Source organism: Nerophis lumbriciformis, linkage group LG20 (assembly GCF_033978685.3).
Source record: "Nerophis lumbriciformis linkage group LG20, RoL_Nlum_v2.1, whole genome shotgun sequence".
In the NCBI taxonomy this organism is placed as follows: Eukaryota; Metazoa; Chordata; class Actinopteri; order Syngnathiformes; family Syngnathidae; genus Nerophis; species Nerophis lumbriciformis.
This window is the reverse complement of record NC_084567.2, coordinates 37,805,001-37,826,136: the sequence shown is the minus strand read 5'-3', so window position 1 is coordinate 37,826,136 and position 21,136 is coordinate 37,805,001. Positions and strand designations below refer to the sequence as shown.

Below are 21,136 nucleotides of genomic sequence, written 5' to 3'. Positions count from 1 at the left end.
TGTTAAGCCACAGTTAGTGTTTTGTTTAATTGTTCATAGTTTCTGCCAATGTGCAAGTTTTGTGTTTAAAGTCTAGTTTTATTCTCCGCCACTGTGCGCGCTTTTTGTTTATTCCTTTTTTGATAGTTTAAAATAAATCATGTACCCACCTTCAAGCCTTGACCAGTCCAGTTCATTTGCACCACGGGAGAACAAACCAAGCCCAAGTCCAAGTCATGACACTATATGATTTGTGACTTTTTTATGATGTAAAACGGACCAAACTCGCCACTAAATTAACAACAACAGAATTGGTTTTTATTTCATTTTTAAAGATTGATTGATCGGCAGATCGGCGCCTATGTCCTGAAGTAGGTCGTCATATTTCATGCATCACAGGGTTGATAAGGGCCAATAAGAAATGATCTGCAGGGCTACAATGGTTCGCCCTTTGGACACCCCTGAAGTATGCTCAGTAGTCACTGGAGGTAAATTGGCACTGACTTACACCCCCTCAACTGTCACACACACTTCTCCTAATGGCAGTGAAGTGGTCACAGCATCAAAGAGGTGGAGAAAAAAAAAACCCTCAGAAAAGAACTTAATCAAATAAGGCAAAGTACAAACAAATGAAAGTTCATGCAGGCCAAAAAGTGTGAAGTTTTGTTTCCTTTGGCACGACATGGCTGCTTGTTGTCATCTTCACCGTGTTGCATTCAAGGACGCCGATGCTTTGTTGCATGTGCACGAATGCTCCTTTTTTTTTTTTTTTTTTTTTTTAGGAACGTCCATCAACGTTCTTCAAAGCGGCTGCTTGCGGAGGTTCCACTCAGCGTTCTCTCAGAAAGGCACCGAACTGTACAATTTGTGTGTGTGTGTTTGTTTGTTTGTTTGTGTGGGCCGCACCTGGACACATGCATACGTGAGGAGCCGAGCCAGGGCCACAAAAGTCTATTCCCTCCACCGGAGTCAGCCCACAAGGCATCGCCATGACAACTAAGGCAAAAAAAAATCTGTCAACCTGGTGAAAAAAAAAAAAAAAAAAAAAAAAAAAAAAAGAGCAGCCGTCTTTATTTTATTTTTTTCCTTATTTTCGTTTTCTCTGCAGATTCTTTTTTTTTTTCGTTGCTAAAATCCGCACAATAACAACAGTCATGGTAATAATATCTATTCAATAAATTATCTATACTGTACATTTATTCCACCTCGCAGAGGTCCGCAAGGACATTTTTTTTTTTTCCTTTCCTTTTCCTCCACGTAAAGCTATCCGCAGTATTGTTTTTTTTTTCGTCTAAAGCCTTTGCAGATCACACAGCAAGCCACGTTTTCCCCTCTCGGCTGTACACGAACGAAAACGGGGGAGTGCTTGAAAAAAAAGACGAACTCAAGCAAAAGGAATGGGAAAGGCGCTCACGATCCGGCATCAACAAAAAAAAAATGTTTCCTGCAGAGTGCGGAGTTTTTCTCTGAGAATCAGCAGACTGATGGTTCCTGACTTTTTGTTTTGTTTTGACATCTTTACTGGACTCCTTCTTCGTCCACGTAGGTCGAGGGAAACCATCCGATCTGAAAAAAGACCAAAAAAAAAAGGGTGTTTTATTGACGACATCACACACAAAAAGTCAGTGTTCAAAAACAAGAAAAAAAAAATACAAAAATGAGGTGTATTTTATTTGAACTAAGCAAAATTATCTGCCAATAGAACAAGAAAATTTGGCTTGTCAAGACTTTCCAAAACAAGTTAAAAAATTAAAGCTGCAAGCAGCATTGGTCGGGCCCGCATATTTGGCAGGTGCTAGTCCTAAGTGTCCCAATACTTTTGTTCAGTTTTTGTCATAAGTGTCCCAATACTTTTGTCTACTTTTAGTCCGAATTCTCCCAATACTTTTGTTTATTGTACCTGCCTTGTCTGCATTGTGTGGGCACATTGGTGCTTCCTGCTTTTGAGCAGCCATCTTAAAAAAACAGCACCGCAGGAGCATCAGTGCAGCGGGTCTTTGAATGGTCATAAAATCAAAACCGGAGCAGGTATCACAACTCTTTCACCAACTTTTAATCAGAAGGGTTCAATCTCTCTCCTGTGTTAGTTTGAAACAACAAACGCGCTCAGAGGAGATAATGTTTGAAGAAAGGTGACGGGTTTTTACAAAAATGTTGTGTTGAAGGGGGAATAGCAAACTTCCTGTATATTTGTGCTGGGGGTTGTCAATTTATGAAATGTAGGTCTAAGTGAGACCCTACGGAGAGGTTTTCGTTTCATGTCTCTCCGACCTTCCCAGTGGGAGTTACAGGCAGTTTAGTCAGATTTTTCATCCGAGGAGCAGTTTTTTGTGCGTTTTATAAAAAAATTGCTGTAGAGCACAATTTTTAGATTTGGGGTTAGGTTTTTTCATTAGATCACAGTTTTAGCCAGTCCTGATGTGTGTGTTCAGTTTGGTGAGTTTTGAAGCATGTTAAGAGGGTCAAATTACAGCTCAAAGAGGCAAAAGTGACTGTTTTTAGTACTTTTTTGTCTTGAAGGGGGAATTGCCAACTTCCTGTTGATTTTAGCCCGAAGACATACAATTATGAGAACTAGGTCTAAGTCAGACCTACATAGAGGTTTTTGTTTCATGTCTCTCCGACCTTCCTAGTGGGAGTTACAGGCAGTCTGTTTTGTTTTTTTCCTAGGGGGCGCTAGAGCGCAATTTAGATTTTTGCGGTTCGTTTTTTTTATTAAAAGACAATTTTCGCAGGTCCTGATGAGTGTGTCAAATATGGTGAGTTTTGAAGCATGTTAAGTGGGTCAAATTAGTGCTCAAAGAGGCGGCGGAAGAATAATAATAATAAAGAATAATAAAACGTTACAAATACAATAGGTCCTTATGTCCCATTGCACAAGGACTCCCTTTGGGAGTCCTTTTGCAATGGGCCATTGCGGGCCCTAATTAAAGCTGCAAGCAGCATTGGTCGGGCCCGCATATTTGGCAGGTGCTAGTCCTAAGTGTCCCAATACTTTTGTTCAGTTTTTGTCATAAGTGTCCCAATACTTTTGTCTACTTTTAGTCCGAATTCTCCCAATACTTTTGTTTAGTGTACCTGCCTTGTCTGCATTGTGTGGGCACGCTGGTGGTTCCTGCTTTTAAGCAGCCTTCTTGAAAAAACAGCAGCATCAGCGCAGCGGCTCTTTGAAGGGTCATAAAATCAAAACCGGAGCCGGTATTAAAACTCTTTCGATAACTTTTAATCAAAAGGGTTCAATCTCTCTCCTGTGTTAGTTTGAAGCCGAAACGACAAACACGCTCAGAGGAGATAATGTTTCAAGAAAGGTGGCCGGTTTTTACAAAAATGTTGTGTTGAAGGGGGAATAGCAAACTTCCTGTAGATTTTTGCTAGGGGTTGTGTCAGGCTTGTCCCTGACAGTTTGGTCAAGTTTTAGTTTTTCCTCTGTCATTTCCTGTCAACGCTCTTATTTTGGTTCTGTTTCCTGTTTCTCCCTGAGTGCTGTGTCCCTTCAGCTGTGGCTGATTGGCACCTGGCCACACCTGGTGTCAATCAGCCAGCTGCTATTTAAAACCTGCCTTCTCCTCCAGTCATTGCTGGATCATTGTCGTTCCTACCTGTCGTGTCGTTGTTCTTAATACTTGTCGTTGTAGCTCTGTCTACTTTTGGTTTCACTCTGCTCATGTCCTAGTTCCTTCGTGTCACAGTAAGTGTTTTTGGTTTCTTGTCCACAGTTAGCCTCTGTGCTATTTTAGTTCATAGCCAAGTTTGTTCTCCGCCTTGTGCGCGCCTTTTGTTACCTTTTCGTTTGTTGTTTTGCCTTAGTGTATAATTAAATCATGTTTTCTCGTACAATGCCTTCCGCCTTCTCTGCATCTTGGGGTTCGTCACCTACAAACTCTGACAGGTTGTCAATTTATGAAATGTAGGTCTAAGTAAGACCTACGGAGAGGTTTTTGTTTCATGTCTCTCCGACCTTCCCAGTGGGAGTTACAGGCAGTTTTTTAATGTTTTTCTTCCTAGGAGCAGTTTTTTTCTCCGTTTTATTCAAAAATTGCTCTAGAGCGCAATTTTGAGATTTGGGGTTAGTTTTTTTTATTAGATCGCAATTTTTGCCATTTTTACGTTCAGTTTGGTGAGTTTTGAAGCGTGTTAAGGGGGTCAAATTACAGCTCAAAGAGGCAAAAGTAACTGTTTTTAGTACTTTTTTGTCTTGAAGGGGGAATTGCCAACTTCCTGTTGATTTCTGCCCGATGATATACAATAATGAAAACTAGGTCTAGGTCAGACCTACATAGAGGTTTTTGTTTCATGTCTCTCCGATCTTCCTAGTGGGAGATATAGGCAGTCTAGTTTTTTTTTTCCTAGGGGGCGCTAGAGCGCAATTTTGAGTTTTGTGGTTCGGTTTTTTCATTAAAAGACCATTTTCGCAGGTCCTGATGGGTGGGTCAAATATGGTGAGTTTTGAAGCATGTTAAGTGGGTCAAATTAGTGCTCAAAGAGGCGGCGGAAGAATAATAAAGAAATAATAAAACCTTACAAATTCAATAGGTCCTTATGTCCCATTGCATAAGGACTCCCTGTGGGAGTCCTTATGCAATGGGCCATGCGGGTCCTAATTAAAGCTGCAAGCAACGATGGACGGGACCGACTTTGAGGGCTCATAAAATCCAAACCGGAGCAGTAATTAAAAGTCTTTCATCAACTTTTAATCAGAAGGGTTTTATCTTTCTCCTGTGCTAATTTGAAGTTGACACGAAAAACGCGCTCAGAGGAGATAATGTTTGAAAAACGACATTCCTACTGGGAGTTAGAGGCAGTTATAGCTCGGTTGGTAGAGTGGCCGTGCCAGCAACTTGAGGGTTCCCCAGGTTCGATCCCCGCTTCCACCATCCTAGTCACTGCCGTTGTGTCCTTTGGGCAAGACACTTTACCCACCTGCTCCCAGTGTCACCCACACTGGTTTAAATGTAACTTAGATATTGGGTTTCACTATGGAAAAGCGCTTTGAGTCACTAGAGAAAAGCGCTATATAAATATAATTCACTTCACTTCACTTCAGTTTTGTCTGGGTTTTCTTCCTAGGGGGCGCTAGAGCATACTTGCCAACCTTGAGACCTCCGATTTCGGGAGGGTGGGGGTGGGGGCGTTGTCGGGGTGGGGCGGGGCGTGGTTGGGGGCGTGGTTAAGAGGAGAGTGGTATATTGACAGCTAGAATTCACCAAGTCAAGTATTTCATACATATATGTATATTTATATATAGATATATAGATATCTACATCCTGAAAATATGCAAACAAAACTGTGTTTAGATAATTGATTGATTTATTTTAATGTATAATTCTATGGCTGGATGTAATAAGGAGTCAGGAAAAAATACAAATAAAAAATCAAATTAATTTTGATGTTTTTAGCAAAATATAGTAAACATGTATTTAGTTGTTTTTTTTAAATTAATAAATATATTTATTTTTAGGTAAGATAAACATAATACAATTTATCTCTAGTCTGGATGATTTAATTCTTGTCACCCTGTTGTTTTCCCGTCATGAAAAAAGGCTGTCCTCACTCAGGTCCGCGGCTTCTAGCTCCGGCTGAAAATCGGGAGATTTTCGGGAGAATATTTGTCCCGGGAGGTTTTTCGGGAGAGGCGCTGAATTTCGGGAGTCTCCCGGAAAATTCGGGAGGGTTGGCAAGTATGCGCTAGAGCGCAATTTTGAGTTTTGGGGTTTGGTTTTTTGATTAGATCGCAATTTTCGCCAGTCCTGATAGGTGTGTGTGTCCAATTTGGTGAGTTTTGAATCAAATCAAATCAAATCAACTTTATTTATAAAAGCATGTTAAGGGTGTCAAATTACAGCTCAAAGTGGCGGCGGTATAATAATAAAGAATAAATAACAATAATACAACGCTACAAATATAATACTCTGTCGCAAAGGGACTCGGTCCCTAATTAGCTAACTTCAATGAACCCAAAAATACCTTAAAATAAGTATATTCTCACTAATAACAAGTGCACTTTTCTTGGTAGAGAAAAAAAGAGACCTTTTTGCTCAATATGTCGAAAAATATTCTTAAATTAAGTAAATGCTAGTGCCATTATTTTTGACATAATGATATACGCTCGGTATTGCATTTATTGAAACCAGCAAACTTATACTAAAAACTAGTTTTTTGTTCTTAATGGAAAGGCAACAAGGCAACCGCTTGTTACTCTCGGGGTCTCCTAGCCGCTCAGGCAAATCATATGGTCATAATTGCCAACCCTCCCGGATTTTCCGGGAGACTCCCGAAATTCAGCGCCTCTCCCGAAAACCTCCCGGGACAAATTTTCTCCCGAAATTCAGACGGACTTAGGTCCTCATGGGTTTATTGTTACGCAGTTTCATTAACGTCCTCCCAGCGCGGCAACAACACACAACAACAGCAGTCACGTTTTTGTCTACCGTAAAGCAGTTCGTCTGCCGTAAACAGCAATGTTGTGACACTCTTAAACAGGACAATACTGCCATCTAGTGCATTTGATGAAAGCACTTTTGTGCGTGCCACACATCAAAGCATCATCAGAGACAGGGTGTTCAGCATGGTTAGAAAAATAGTGACAGAGAATAGAACAAGGATGGACTATTCAACCCTTAACTCAACAATGAGTAGATGAGTGTTATGTGTGTGTATAGGTGTAAATAAATGAACACTGAAATTCAAGTATTTATTTTTTATATATAATTATATATATATACATATAATAAAATAAATATATATATATATATATATATATATATATATATATATATATATATATATATATATATATATATATATATACATATAATAACATATATATATGTATATAGGCCTGTTTCATGAGGGGGTTCCCTCAATCATCAGGAGATTGAAAATCTCCTGATGATTGAGGGAACCCCCTCATGAAACAGGCCTGTAGAGATGAAGTAGTCTTGTGATTTTTTTTCCCACACATACATATATTGCGTTCTACTATGGTATCGAGCACTATTTTTTGGATAACCTTATTAAGACATATATATATATATATATATATATATATATATATATATATATATAGCTAGAATTCACTGAACGTCAAGTATTTCTTATATATATATATATATATATATATATATACATATATATATAGATATATATATATCTATATATATATGAAATACTTGACGTATATATATCTATATAGATATATATATATATATCTATATATATATATGAAATACTTGACTTGGTGAATTCTAGCTGTAAATATACTCCTCTCCTTTTAGCCACGCCCCCAACCACGCCCACAACCCCCACCTCCCGAAATCGGAGGTCTCAAGGTTGGCAAGTATGCATATGGTCTAAAAATGCATTTTTCCATCGATAGCATGACATCATCGCGTCAAGTGCATGCTCTTTCAGTCAATTAATGTGCATATATACAGCCTGGCCCACGGCCAAAACATTTTTAATTGTAATTTTGAAGAATTAACTTGAATGTGCATGAACTATTTCTGTTCAAAATTGTTAGAAATGTCACTTGTTAAATGTTTATATATTAACTGTACTGTGCCAACTGTACTACTATATGAGTACGTATTTTCTATTGTTGCATTGAAAATAAAAGAGCAAAGTGTCAAAGGCATGATTTTTTGTTTTTCATGCTTGAAATAAGAAATTATTACTTTAAAAAAGTAGTTTTATACTTGTGAGTGTTGATGACACAGCTTTGCAACAGTTGATATTCTAGTTTCAAGCATGTTTTACTCAATATAGGTCATCAAATCTCAGCAACAAGCTGTAATATCTTACTGAGATCATTTAGAACCCTTAAAACAAGTAAAACACTCTAACATAAAATCTGCTTGGTGAGAAGAATTATCTTATCAGACAGAAAATAAGCAAATATCACGAGATATGTCATCTTACTTAGATTGCAGTTTTTGCAGTGCAGGTGCTGATGACAGACGTTTGTTTGCAGAGAGGTTTTACGCACAAAAATAAGCGGACAGTGCAAGCGTTTGATGGGCTGGCGTGAATATGAGAAGTACATTTGCATTATTTTCACATCGCTGCACGCTGCCGCCGAGCAGCCTCGTACGTCTTCCTTCAAGGCTTTCACCCGGCGCTGCTTCAGCTGTTGCCAAGCAACGGCTTTTTCCGACACGTTGCGTGAGCAAAATGGCTCTGATTTAAGTTCCACTTTGACTTATTTCCCCGAGTTTGTAAACAATGACAAAAGAATAACAATGCAAAACATAGACCGTATTTTCCGGACCATAGGGCGCGCCGGATTATAAGGCGCAATGCCGATGAGCGGGTCGAGTCAGGTCTATTTTCATATATAAGGCGCAGTAAAATCCTTTAATTTTCTCAAAACTCAACAGTGCGCCTTATAACCCGGTGCGCCTAATGTACGGAATAAGTTTGGTTGTGCTTACCGACCTCGAAGCTATTTTATTTGGTACATGGTGTAATGATAAGTGTGACCGGTAGATGGCAGTCACACATAAGAGATACGTGTAGGCTGCACCATGACTCGAGTAAAACAACACCAAAATGTTATATGTTCCATTGAAAATATAGAGCATTACACACAGCACTCAAAAATCTATCAAAAGGTTTTTGTTAGAATAACTTAAGCTAAGTTATCACAAAAACTTTGTGTTGAAATGAGCTGTCTTTGAAACCTACCAAGAAGAAGGCTTGTAAAACTCCGCTGTGTAAGGGGGGAGCAACATGATGGAGTTTCTGTTTCTTTCATGTATTGTAGAAAGATATTGTTTTAACCCAAGGACTACAAAGCGAAGAGAAGGCAGGATCTGCCCAAGTTCCAGACGACCTCTTTTTGAACCTCCTTTTTCAACTGTTTTACGAACCTCTTTTTGAACTCTTTTACGACCTTTTCTGTGAACTGTTTACGACCTCTTCTTTTGAACTGTTGTAATCAAAGGCGATGGCTGTTTATGACCTCGGTCCCTTAGAAGCAGCTGTTGACATGTGGTCAGAGAAAGTCCAAATAAAGGAGGCTGCGTACAATCTTTCGCCAGAGCGTGCTGGAAACTGTACAAGACCAGACGTTTCTCCTCAAATATGGGCAAAATTGAATTCTGTCTCTGTTTATTTCCTTGCTTCTTGTCTTGTTTAATAGATGTCATCGATGTGAGAACCTGACAGGTTTAGTACGACTTTGGTAAGCAATGAGGTCAGATTATTTTATTTTTTTCTAAATGTAAAAGACTTCCTTGTGGTCTACATAACATGTAATGGTGGTTCTTTGGTCAAAATGTTGCATGGATGATGTTTTACACATCATCTTCAAGTCGCTTTCTGACAGTCGCTTCAGGATGCGCCGTTTTGTGGGCGGGTCTTATTTACGTGGCTCACCTTCGACAGCGTCTTCTCCCCGATATCTTTGTTGTAGCGGTGTAGCATGCAAGGACGGGAGTGGAAGAAGTGTCAAAAGATGGAGCTAACTGTTTTAATGACATTCAGACTTTACTTCAATCAATAACGGAGCAGCATCTCCTCATCCGTGGCGCACTAGTGCAACAACAAGAAAAACTGTCCGACGGGAACTCTCTAATAACTAAAGTTCCTTGGGTGAATAATGTAAACTCACTACACCGGTATGTTTTAGTGCTTTCAATGCAAGTTTACTGACAGATGTAAATAAGAACTTTACACTACTTTATATTAGAAATGGCAACAGCGGAGGATGAATGTCCCAAAACAAGAAGATAGAGAAAAAGAAGAAACTTATCGACTACATTGTTGTCACAGACTACAAAGGCGGACGCGCGCACATTTTCAGGAATTATGCAGATCCCAAATACAGATCAGCAGGTACCAGAAGGTAAGAAAAGTTGCTTTTGCATAATATTGCGAAACAAAACACCAGATTATACATTTTACCTTATACACACACCATGATAATACTCCTATGTTGAAGCACAGTACAATCCATCAAGCGGTGTGGCTTCATAGCTTACCAAAGTCCTACTAAAACATTTTGATAGATTTTTGAGCGCCGTGTGTACTGTTCTATATTTTCAATGGAACATAAATGATGATATGATATTTGGTTAATTTTCAGGTCACGATATGTATGTAGAGTATTGTTGACAAGTTTAAGCTGCTTATTTAGAGGGTTTTGTGAGCGGAATATAGAGCCCCGATTTTACTACATTGTTAGCGGACTTTTTGTGTATTTATTTATTGACGACATAAAATGCTTAAACAAAAGACAAAAACTAATGTGTGCATGTCTTATATCGGGATTGTGAATGATATATAGCACATCTCTGTCTAATTGTTGCGTATTTCCAGTACAATTCCAACCCATGATGCTGAGTGCCAAGCAGGGAGGTAATGGGTCCCATTTTTATAGTCTTTGGTATGGCTCGGTCGGGGTTTGAACTCACGACCTATCGATCTCAGGGCGGACAGTCTAACCACAAGGCCACTGAGCTCCTGGTTGAGATTTAAAAGGGAAAAAAAGGGAGTGTGTATGGCCCGGCTTCGAAGCCCAGCTGACAGGTGAGTAGATTGCCCAGCTGGGGCTGGTTATCTAATCACCTGTCTCCTTTATCAGCAGCGTCCGAGGCCGTGAGGAGGGGGGAGAGCAGAGAGAAACCGAGACAGCCCTGGACATTAAAAAAATAAAGAAAATAAAGACCTGTGTGACCCTGTATCTTGGGCTCACGGAGATTCTGTCAGTCCCAGGGAAACCCACCACACAAAGAGACTTCCACAATGTACAATCAAACACCACCTGTCACGTTCAAACACAGGACATCTATTACACAAGACAAAAGGCAAGGAATCAAACAGAGACAGAATTCAATTTGGACTCAATTGAGGAGAGACGGCGTCAACCTGTAACCTCTTACAGTGTCTTAGCATGCTCTGACGAAGAAGGTTTCCGTCTCCTCTTTTAATTCAGATGTTCCATGTTCACGCACCAACATATGTCACAGCAGGAGTGGGAGGTATTAAAAAGAGTCATTGTTTTCGGTCGCTTTGAAGTCCAAGAAGGGTATTTCTCGGGCTTGGGCTCTTCCTGGATCCAGCTGGGGCAGGTGTTGGAGGACAATGGATAACCCCTCCCGTCTCCTGTCCACAGCAACTTCAAGAGGGCAGCGGGTCGTAAATAGCGTTGACCAAATAGTTGGAAGAGAGTTTGTGAATTACTTCAAAGAGAGTTCGTTTAACACTTCAAAGAGAGTTCCTCCGGGAGTTGAGCAGATCCTGCCATCTGTCCGTGTTGAAATCACAGTGGCGTTTCACGAGCCTTCCTCCTCTTGCCAGGCCTCCAAAGACAGCATTCATAATACCACGTTTCTTTTGTGATAACTTACAAACAATTACTCCAACACCACCCTTAGTTTGATCTTCCGTTTGTGGTAGACACCATGATGCGGGATGTACCACACCCGTCCATTCTCTCTGTGAATCTGCTGAGGTGGAACCTTTTTCTGCATAACCCCTTTTGAGAAGGTCCTCCATAAAGGAAGTGTATTCCTCAGCATAGGCCTTATTCTTCCTAAAGTTTTTCATAAGGTGCTGTGTGGGTTCCTTTACCATATCATGTATTATTGAGCATGACCTTGGCTTCTAAACCCGGTGCGGCGGTTTTAGCTGATAGTGGCCATCTTTAAGAAATGCTGAGCTGGAAGCAATCTCCATAAAACGTTTATCCTCAACTTAGATCTCATTTTTCTCATGACACTGCAATGGGCACAGCATATTCTGCAGCACTATCAACACTTAATGGTCTAGTTACCACCCATCCCAGTAAGGTCTGGACTGCATATGGTCCGTTTATATGACTGTTTGTTATGTTTGTTGCTCGAGGAACATCAGCCCCAATGACGAGTTCAATGTCTGCCTCAATTTCAGAATCAGAATCAGATCAGAAATACCTTAATAATCCCAGAGAGGAAATTAAGATTTCAAGTATTACAGGGAGACAGAACAGGATCGCTGACGGGTCTGCCAACTTCCGGCGCCCCTTACAAAAAAGAAACAGGTGAACTTGCCAACCTTGAGACCTCCGATTTCGGGGTTGGGGTGGGCGTGGTCGGGGTGGGGCGGGGGCGGGGGCGTGGTTAGGGGCATGGTTAAGAGGGGAGGAGTATATTTACAGCTAGAATTCACCAAGTAATTCATACATATATATTGTCGGAGGCAGATATTTACATATATCCGAATTTAAGTTGTACTTCTTCCATTTCTTTGTCATATTTGAAAACAGCTCGTGGTTGCCATTTCTTCTCTTGATGCTCTGTCAGCAAGCAAACTGTGTGTGTTAACCTTGAGTTCTTTGGAATGTATTATGGCTAGGGAGACGTTGTGCTTGTGTTATGGCTAGGGAGGGGGAAGGAAAGAGAGTTTTTTTGGCGTTGGGAAGACAGACCATTTTTGGGGGGCGCAATAGAATGTTCTAGGGTTAGACTGGTCTCAATCAAAATGTATATTGGCAAAGCTTTGAGAATATACAACAAAATACCTATTCTGTCTCTGGTGGTTTTTCAACTCAGCTTTAAGTGTCGGAAAGAACTTGGGAGTGAATTGTGACTTGAATTCCCTGGGAGGAACAACTGGTCCAAAACGCAACAATATATATATATATATATATATATATATATATATATATATATATATATATATATATATATATCTAAGAAAAACTTGACTTTCAGTGAATTCTAGCTATATATATATATATATATTTATTTTATTATATATATATGTATATATAAATAAAAGAAATACTTGAATTTCAGTGTTCATTTATTTACCCATATACACACACAAAACACTCATCTACTCATTGTTGAGTTAAGGGTTGAATTGTCCATCCTTGTTCTATTCTCTGTCACTATTTTTCTAACCATGCTGAACACCCTCTCTGATGATGCATTGCTGTGTGGCGCGCACAAAAGTGCTTTCATCAATTGCATTAAGAGTCTGGAATCTTCCATCTCTCCCTAGCATGGCCCAAAACCGGTCAATCTTTGCTTCCTGAGGAAGATCTTCAGTGCCAAGCACTTGGTAGTCCACTACTTCTTCCCGGAGGCTATCCAGGTCCAATCGCAGCTGCGGCTTGGAACTTACAAGCTGTTATGAGAGTAGCGTTATTAAAGTTAAAGTTAAAGTACCAATGATTGTCACACACACACTAGGTGTGGCGAGATTATTCTCTGCATTTGACCCATCACCCTTGATCACCCCCTGGGAGGTGAGGGGAGCAGTGGGCAGCAGCGGTGGCCGCGCCCGGGAATCATTTTGGTGATTTAACCCCCAATTCCAACCCTTGATGCTGAGTGCCAAGCAGGGAGGTCATGGGTCCCATTTTTATAGTCTTTGGTATGACTCGGCCGGGGTTTGAACTCACAACTCACAACCTACCGATCTCAGGGCGGACACTCTAACCACTAGGCCACTGAGTAGGTTATGTGTGTGTGTGGCCCTTTAATAGGTGAGCATGTGAGGTGAGTGACGTCAGTGAGTGTGTGGGCGAGAGAAGAGAGGGAGCGGTAGCGTGAGTGCGGGCGGGGACTAGTTTGTTTTGTGTTGGATTGGCTGTGTGCAAGCAATCAATAAAGCAAGATTTGCAACTAATCGCCGGACTCAGGCAGGAAAGGTGCAACAAAGCGTATTTCTTCATCTTACTCGTCGTCGGCGTCCCCATGGCTGTATCTTCCTCGTTCTTCTGCTTCGTCTCCTTGTTGTGTGCGCAGTTGTGCACTGGACTCTCTAAAAGCCGTATATGTTATTGATGTTATAGATGGCAGTATTGTCCTGTTTAAGAGTGTCACAACATTGCTGTTTACGGCAGACGAACTGCTTTACGGTTTGTGTGTTGCTACCGCGCTGGGAGGACGTTAATGAAACTGCCTAACAATAAACCCACATAAGAAACCAAGAACTCGCCCTCGATCATTCTACAGTTATAATGTGATTGGGCAGGCACGCTGTTTATATTGTGGGAAAGCGGACTCAGGTCCGCATGGAGCTGGAAGGGGCATGGCCTCCAACTCCGCCTGGATTTCGGGAGATTTTCGGGAGAAAATTTGTCCCGGGAGGTTTTCGGGAGAGGCGCTGAGGGTTGGCAATTATGGGTACATCAAACATCAAAGAACACAAATGACATTGAAGACATTGAAAGAGCAGAGCTGATGCAACCAGACATTTCTACATACAGCTACAAAAGTAAAAACAACAACTCTGCGGTGTTCCATGCCACCTTCTGCAGGGATGGGGGGGGAGCATGGCTATAGACAGGAGCAGACCCAACAAAGCAACCAAGAGAGCCGACTCCACCCTCGGCCATCCACCAACTCTCGGCCAGTGTCCAGTCCGCATGGACGGGCGAGGATGCGTCCAAGGAGACCGAGGCATCCGATACACGCTCATTCAGCCAAGACACCGTGAAGCCCGTCCGTCCCGGTGCTCAGAACTAGCTCCGCAGCCCTGTCTCTTCATCTGCATCTCCTCCAGTCTTTTCTAACAGACTCTGGAGACCCAGCAGCTGGTCTCCATAGCCAAAAGGCTCCCGGGAGGCAGATCCAGAAGTTCCCAAAAAAGCACAGCAGAAGTCACGAAAGTGCCACCCCGTACACAGTCCCATAGGGTGCCGAACCAAAAAGCATTAAAAAATCAATAAAAAAACACATGAAAACAAGAGGATGACACAAGACCACAGAGCTCCTTCTACCAGCAGCCACTACAGCAGCAACTGGATGCCACTAAGATAGGGCCACCTCCTCAAATGTTTTCTTTTGAGACAGGGATTTTACTTTGTGTGTAAACTTTTGGCAAGTCCAGATATGCACAGTCCCCCACTTCAAGTCCTGTGACCTCATAGGTCTGTATTGGGTTTTCCTGTCCCATCGTTCGCCAAAGTACCTCTGTTTTGCGTCCTTTCAAATTTAGCCGGTTCATTAGTTTCTCTGTGCAAAACGATGGCGTACTGTCAGAACGGAAGCACAGTTGTCCATGATGTTTCTGCTCAAAATGATTCTTCATTCATCACTCCAAGCAACGTTTGTAAGTTTTAAAATATAACTAAAACCATTCAGACTTACCAAATCGTCCCGTGTCTGATGTCTGTTTCAATGCATATGTGTACGTGCTATCGTAATGTAAACGTTAGCACTAGCTAATATGCTAACACCTTTGCAAGTGTCTGTTAATAATATTAACCTACGGTGACGTTATTTTATATTGTTTAAGTTTCTTAAAATTCACCAACAAGTTACCGTGCAGTTATTGAGTCGGTTTAGTTGATTGGAGAGCTAGCTTCTGCAGCTCGTGGGTCCATGACGATGACCTCTGTTTTGTTGGATCGGCCGTTTTACTGCCGTGTGTCTTTACCGGTATATACTTGTGGAGGGGGTCGTGGTCTGCGGCCTCGAAGCACAGCTGGCAGGTGAATGGATTACCCAGCTGGGGCAGACCATCCAATCACCTGCCATACTTATTAGCAGCAGCCGGGCCGAGACACCGGGAATCATACTTGCCAACCTTGAGACCTCCGATTTCGGGAGGTGGGGGGTGGGGGGTGGTTGGGGGCGTGGTTAAGATATATATATATATAAGAAATACTTGACTTTCAGTGAATTCTAGCTATATATATATATATATGGGTTATACTTGTATAGCGCTTTTCTACCTTCAAGGTACTCAAAGCGCTTTGACAGTATTTCCACATTCACCCATTCACACACACATTCACACACTGATGACGGGAGCTGCCATGCAAGGCGCTAACCAGCAGCCATCAGGAGCAAGGGGTGAAGTGTCTTGCCCAAGGACACATCGGACATGACTAGGATGGTAGAAGGTGGGGATTGAACCCCAGTAACCAGCAACCCTCCGATTGCTGGCACGGCCACTCTACCAACTTCGCCACGCCGTTTTTATTATATATATATATTATACCTTTTTTATTACATATATATATATATATATATATATATATATATATATATATATATATATGTATATATATATATGTATATATATATATAAATAAATAAAATAAATACTTGAATTTCAGTGTTCATTTATTTACACATATACACACACATAACACTCATCTACTCATTGTTGAGTTAAGGGTTGAATTGTCCATCCTTGTTCTATTCTCTGTCACTATTTTAGAACACACACATTATACAAAAATACATTATAAAATCAATAAGAAAACAGGAGCTCTAATTTGGGAGTCTGAATTAGGATCAGAAGTTCCTATATAAACATTGCGCACTAACGTCGCCTTTTTGTATTGATTACTGCAACTGTGCACTGGATTCATTCACAAATACAAACTACAACTCACAAACACTTTAGAATTAGGCTCCACCATCAGAATGTGTACTAAAACTTATAAAGATCACATGGATATTATTCAGTGAGTTGATTCACCAAAACTAACCTGTTATACAGGAGGAAAAAGCACACGGGACGTTTCAATTGTTCACAGACTGGTCGCGCTCATCAGAATGACAAGACACTTCTGGTCTGCAGGTGATAGCATTCAATTGGGAAGAAACGCCCTACTGCCCCCTACTGACCAATGTGAATACTGATAAATGTGTAATGACAGCTCCAAAAAACGAATTCAAACCACAAAATAAAATAAATAAATCAACACAAAAATGTGACACATTATGGGTGGGTCACATATGCATGTACAGTAGATGGCAGTATTGCCCTGTTTAAAAGTGTCACAACATTGCTGTTTACGGCAGACGAACTGCTTTACGGTAGACGGAAACTTGACTGCTGTCGTTGTGTGTTGTTACCGCGCTGGGAGGACGTTAATGAAACATTGACAGATAACAATAATAAGAATAGCTCTTTGAACGTTTACTCACTCGTCCGTTAGCCTCGCCCTTCCACCAGCCCTGGTCTCCGCCGATCTTGCTGTAAATTTTGACGACGTCTCCTTCCCGTAGTGACAGTTCTCTCATGTCCCGGGCTGCAAAGTTATACCTGGCCACCGCTGTGCTGACCACGCGAGGAGTAAACACTGAAATTGTCAGGAAAGGAAAGAGAACAAGGAGCTCAGTCCATGTCTAAATGAACACTTTGAATGCCCACATTATGAATTCATGACTAATAAATATGATAATTAGTGTGGTTTAGGAAAGTGGAGCATATGAGGTAATAATTAGCAGTGGAAAAATAGCATTATAAAAACAATTGGCCATAACAGATGTGTATGTAATTTCTGGATGGATGGAGGGATAAGAAAGTGAGCAAAAAAAAAGATGAAAAGCAAAACAAGTACAGGTAAACTTAAGAAACTAAAGAAAAACAGCAAAACTGGCCATTATATGACAAAAATAGTTATTTAGCCATCAATTATGTCACCCGAATTCAAAGCTGAGATGAAAAGGGCAGCTCAAAATTTTAATAATGAACGATGTGGATGAAAGTTATACTGATTTTTAAAGTGCGATTTTGGATTATTTCAGATTTCTGCGGCTCCGTTGTTTAGAAAAAATTTAAACGCCTATTTATTTTTTTATTTTTTTTATTTTATTAATCAGTCCAACAAAATAATACACAACAAGAATGCAATTCCAGAAATATTCAGAATAGCAATCAACAGAGTACCGTATTTCCCAGACCATAGGGCTGATGAGCGGGTCTATTCAGGTCTATTTTCATACAAAAGACCATAGGGCGCATTAAAGAGGTCATAGTTTCTGTTTTTTGTGTAAATGTAAAAGACTTCCTTGTGGTCTACATAGCATGTAATGGTGGTTCTTTGGTCAAAATGTTGCATAGATAATGTTTTACAGATCATCTTCAAGTCGCTTTCTGACAGTCTCTTCAGGATGTGCCGTTTTGTTGTAGCGGTGTAGCGTGCAAGGACGGGAGTGGAAGACGTGTCAAAAGACGGAGCTAACTGTTTTAATGATATTCAGACTTTACTTCAATAATGGAGCAGCATCTCCTCATCCGTGGCTCACTAGTGCAACAACAACAAGGCCGGAAATGTGTCCCGTGAAAAAAAACGTCCGACCGGAACTCTCTAATAATTAACTTGGGTGAATAATGTAAACTCACTATACCGGTATGTTTTAGCGCTTTCATTGCGAGTTTACTGACAGATATAAGTAAGAACTTTACACTACTTTATATTAGAAATGGCAACAGCAATGTTTAAAGTAAGTATTAAAAACTTATTTAGAAGGTCGCAAAAAGTTTTTCCCCTAACAATGACAATATTTGATTTGTTATTTAATAATCCACCTTCGCAGATGGATGTTGTGGAGATTGAAAATATTTCTGATATAATTTGATGTTTTAGTATATATGCAGGAATGGGGTTTGTATGGCCGGCCTCGAAGCCACCGGCAGGTGAGTAGATTGCCCAGCTGGGGCTGATTATCTAATCACCTGTCGCCCTTATTAGCAGCAGCCGGAGCGAGACACGTGTGGGAGTTGGAGTTGCTGATGAGCAGACGCATAAGACCCAGAGAGGGAAAAACAGAGACACACCGGACTGAAAAGTCCAAGAGACATTTTGCTGGAAAGCAAACCATACTGCTGTATGAAAATAAAAGACTTGTTACACCAGACTACAAGAATGCAATTCCAGAAATATTCAGAATAGCAATCAACAGAGTACTGTAGTTCCCAGACCATAGGGCGCACTGCCGATGAGCGGGTCTATTCAGGTCTATTTTCATACGAAAGACCTACCGGATCATAGTGCGCATTAAAGAGGTCATAGTTTCTGTTTTTTGTGTAAATGTAAAATATTTCCTTGTGGTCTACATAACAAGTCGCTTTCTGACAGTCTCTTCAGGATGCGCCGTTTTGTGGGCGGTCTTATTTACGTGGCTCACCTTCGACAGCGTCTTCTCCCCGTCATCTTTGTTGTAGCGGTGTAGCGTGCAAGGACGGGAGTGGAAGAAGTGTCAAAAGACGGCGCTAACTGTTTTAATGACATTTAGACTTCAATCAATAACGGAGCAGCATCTCCTCATCCGTGGCTCACTAGTGCAACAACAACAAGGTGTGTCCCGTGAAAAAACGTCCGACCGGAACTCTCTAATAATTAACTTGGGTGAATAATGTAAACTCACTATACCGGTATGTTTTAGCGCTTTCATTGCTGTCATGTCTGTGTGATCATGTTTTTGTTTTGGTCATGTTCGGTTTTGTTTTTGGACTTTTTGTGCACTTTTGTTTTTTCACCATAGCAACCATTAGTTTTCACCTGTCACGTCACGCACCTGTTTCACGTTTTGAGTCACGCACCTGTTTTCGTTAATCATGTCTGTAGTATTTAAGTTCATTGTTTTTCAGTTTGTCTTTCTGGTGACATCCCACAATTATGCTCGGCACATTTCTGACACTTGATTTCATGTCCATCGTTCATGCTGCACCTTTTAGTCCATGCCAAGTAAGTTTTGTTTATTAATGCTATAGTCTTTTGGTTTCATAGTTTGTTCTCCGCCACTGTGCGCGCTTTTCGTTTGTACTTTATTTTGATATATTAAATAAATCATGTATTTACATTCCCGTCTCGCCCGAGCCAACTTTCCGTTGCATTCCGGAAAAGCAAACACCCAGGACCAAGTCATGACAATTGCGAGTTTACTGACAGATATAAGTAAGAACTTTACACTACTTTATATTAGAAATGGCAACAGCGGAGGATGAATGTTTAAAGTAAGTATTAAAAACGTATTTAGAAGGTCGCAAAAAGTTATTCCCCTAACAATGACAATATTTGATTTATTATTTAATAATCCACCTTCGCAGTTGGATGTTGTGGAGAATGAATATATTTCTGATATATTTTGATGTTTTAGTATATTCCTGCAAGAATGGGGTTTGTATGGCCGGCCTCGAAGCCACCGGCAGGTGAGTAGATTGCCCAGCTGGGGCTGATTATCTAATCAGCCCTTATTAGCAGCAGCCGGGGCGAGACACGTGTGGGAGTTGGAGTTGCTGATGAGCAGACGCATGAGACCGAGAGAGGAAAAAACAGAGACACACCGGACTGAAAAGTCAGAGAGACATTTTGCTGGAAAGCAAACCATACTGCTGTATGAAAATAAAAGACTTGTTACACCAGACTACCGGGCTCACGAGAGGATCTGTCCTGATCAGGGGAACCCACGGGAGGGCAACTTCCACTGTATAACATTGTATTGTGTGATCATGTTCGTGCGGCCTGTATGCTTCCGTTCCCTTATTATCTGTTGTTGATGTGCATTTTTGGTCTTTCACAAACATGATGAATCACTCCTCAAAAGGGAGTTTTGAGCCATTTCCGTTCTGTGAAGGACACGGTCCCTCTTCTTATCAGCATGTGCATCCCTATCTGTAAGGGGGGGCTGCCTTCTCACTATAAGAGTTAACTCCTTCTGACTTACTTTTAGACCTCTCTCTTGGCAATGCTATGGTTGTGTTGTAAGGGCTGGTCTCCTAAAGCTTTAGTAAAACTCGCCCAAGTACTATTCTGTCTCGGTGGTAATTTTTACTCAACATATATGTCATCCAAAAGAACTTGGGAGTGACCAGTGTGTTTTATTCCCTGAGATGAAGACTGGTCGCGCGCAACAATGTTTATCACGGTTATGTCTGGTACCATTTGACCACAATAAACGAGGGACGACTGTAATGTTTATGAGTGATGGTGGCTCAAATAATTAAATACATGGAGAAGACTAATAATCTATGATTTAATTTACAAAAGTGGAAAATGTTTTTCTTCTTTTCATTTATAAAAGAATATGACCTTGGGAAGACTGAAAAGGAGTCTCATTATAAAGCCGAACAAAGCAAAGCAGATGTAATGTGCTTGTATTGTAATTATATTTTGATTATTCTAGTTTAAAAATGCTAACATTGAGAAAATATCTATTCAAATAATATATTTTAATTTCCCCCCAACATAAAAAATCTTGTTTAAAGATTCTACAACATCCTGAGGATGTCTAATTTAAAAATTGCATATTGAATAATGCTTGTTTTTAGAATAAAATACTTATTTCTATGTTAAAAGTCCTGCTAATTTCTACCTATACAAATCTTAATTTAGGATGTTTTATTAAGTAAAATGATTGTCATGTCTGTATTATCATGTTTTGTTTTAAGTCATGTTTTGTTTAGTTTCTGTCTTTTCACTCCC

General features: G+C 40.6%; 1 protein-coding gene across 9 annotated transcripts in view; it reads right to left on the bottom strand.

The window, feature by feature from the left end:
• Positions 1-271: 271 nt before the first annotated feature.
• Positions 272-21,136, bottom strand: part of vav2 (vav 2 guanine nucleotide exchange factor) — a 675,751-nt gene continuing 654,886 nt past the window's right edge. For all 9 annotated transcript variants that reach the window (XM_072915349.1, XM_072915351.1, XM_072915350.1 and 6 more), the window contains 2 exons: positions 16,854-17,008; positions 272-1,545 (listed from right to left, as the gene is read on the bottom strand). In XM_072915349.1, coding sequence (XP_072771450.1) covers positions 1,498-1,545; positions 16,854-17,008 — 203 coding nt within the window. In that variant the 3' untranslated portion in view covers positions 272-1,497. The remainder of the gene's footprint in view (positions 1,546-16,853; positions 17,009-21,136) is intronic.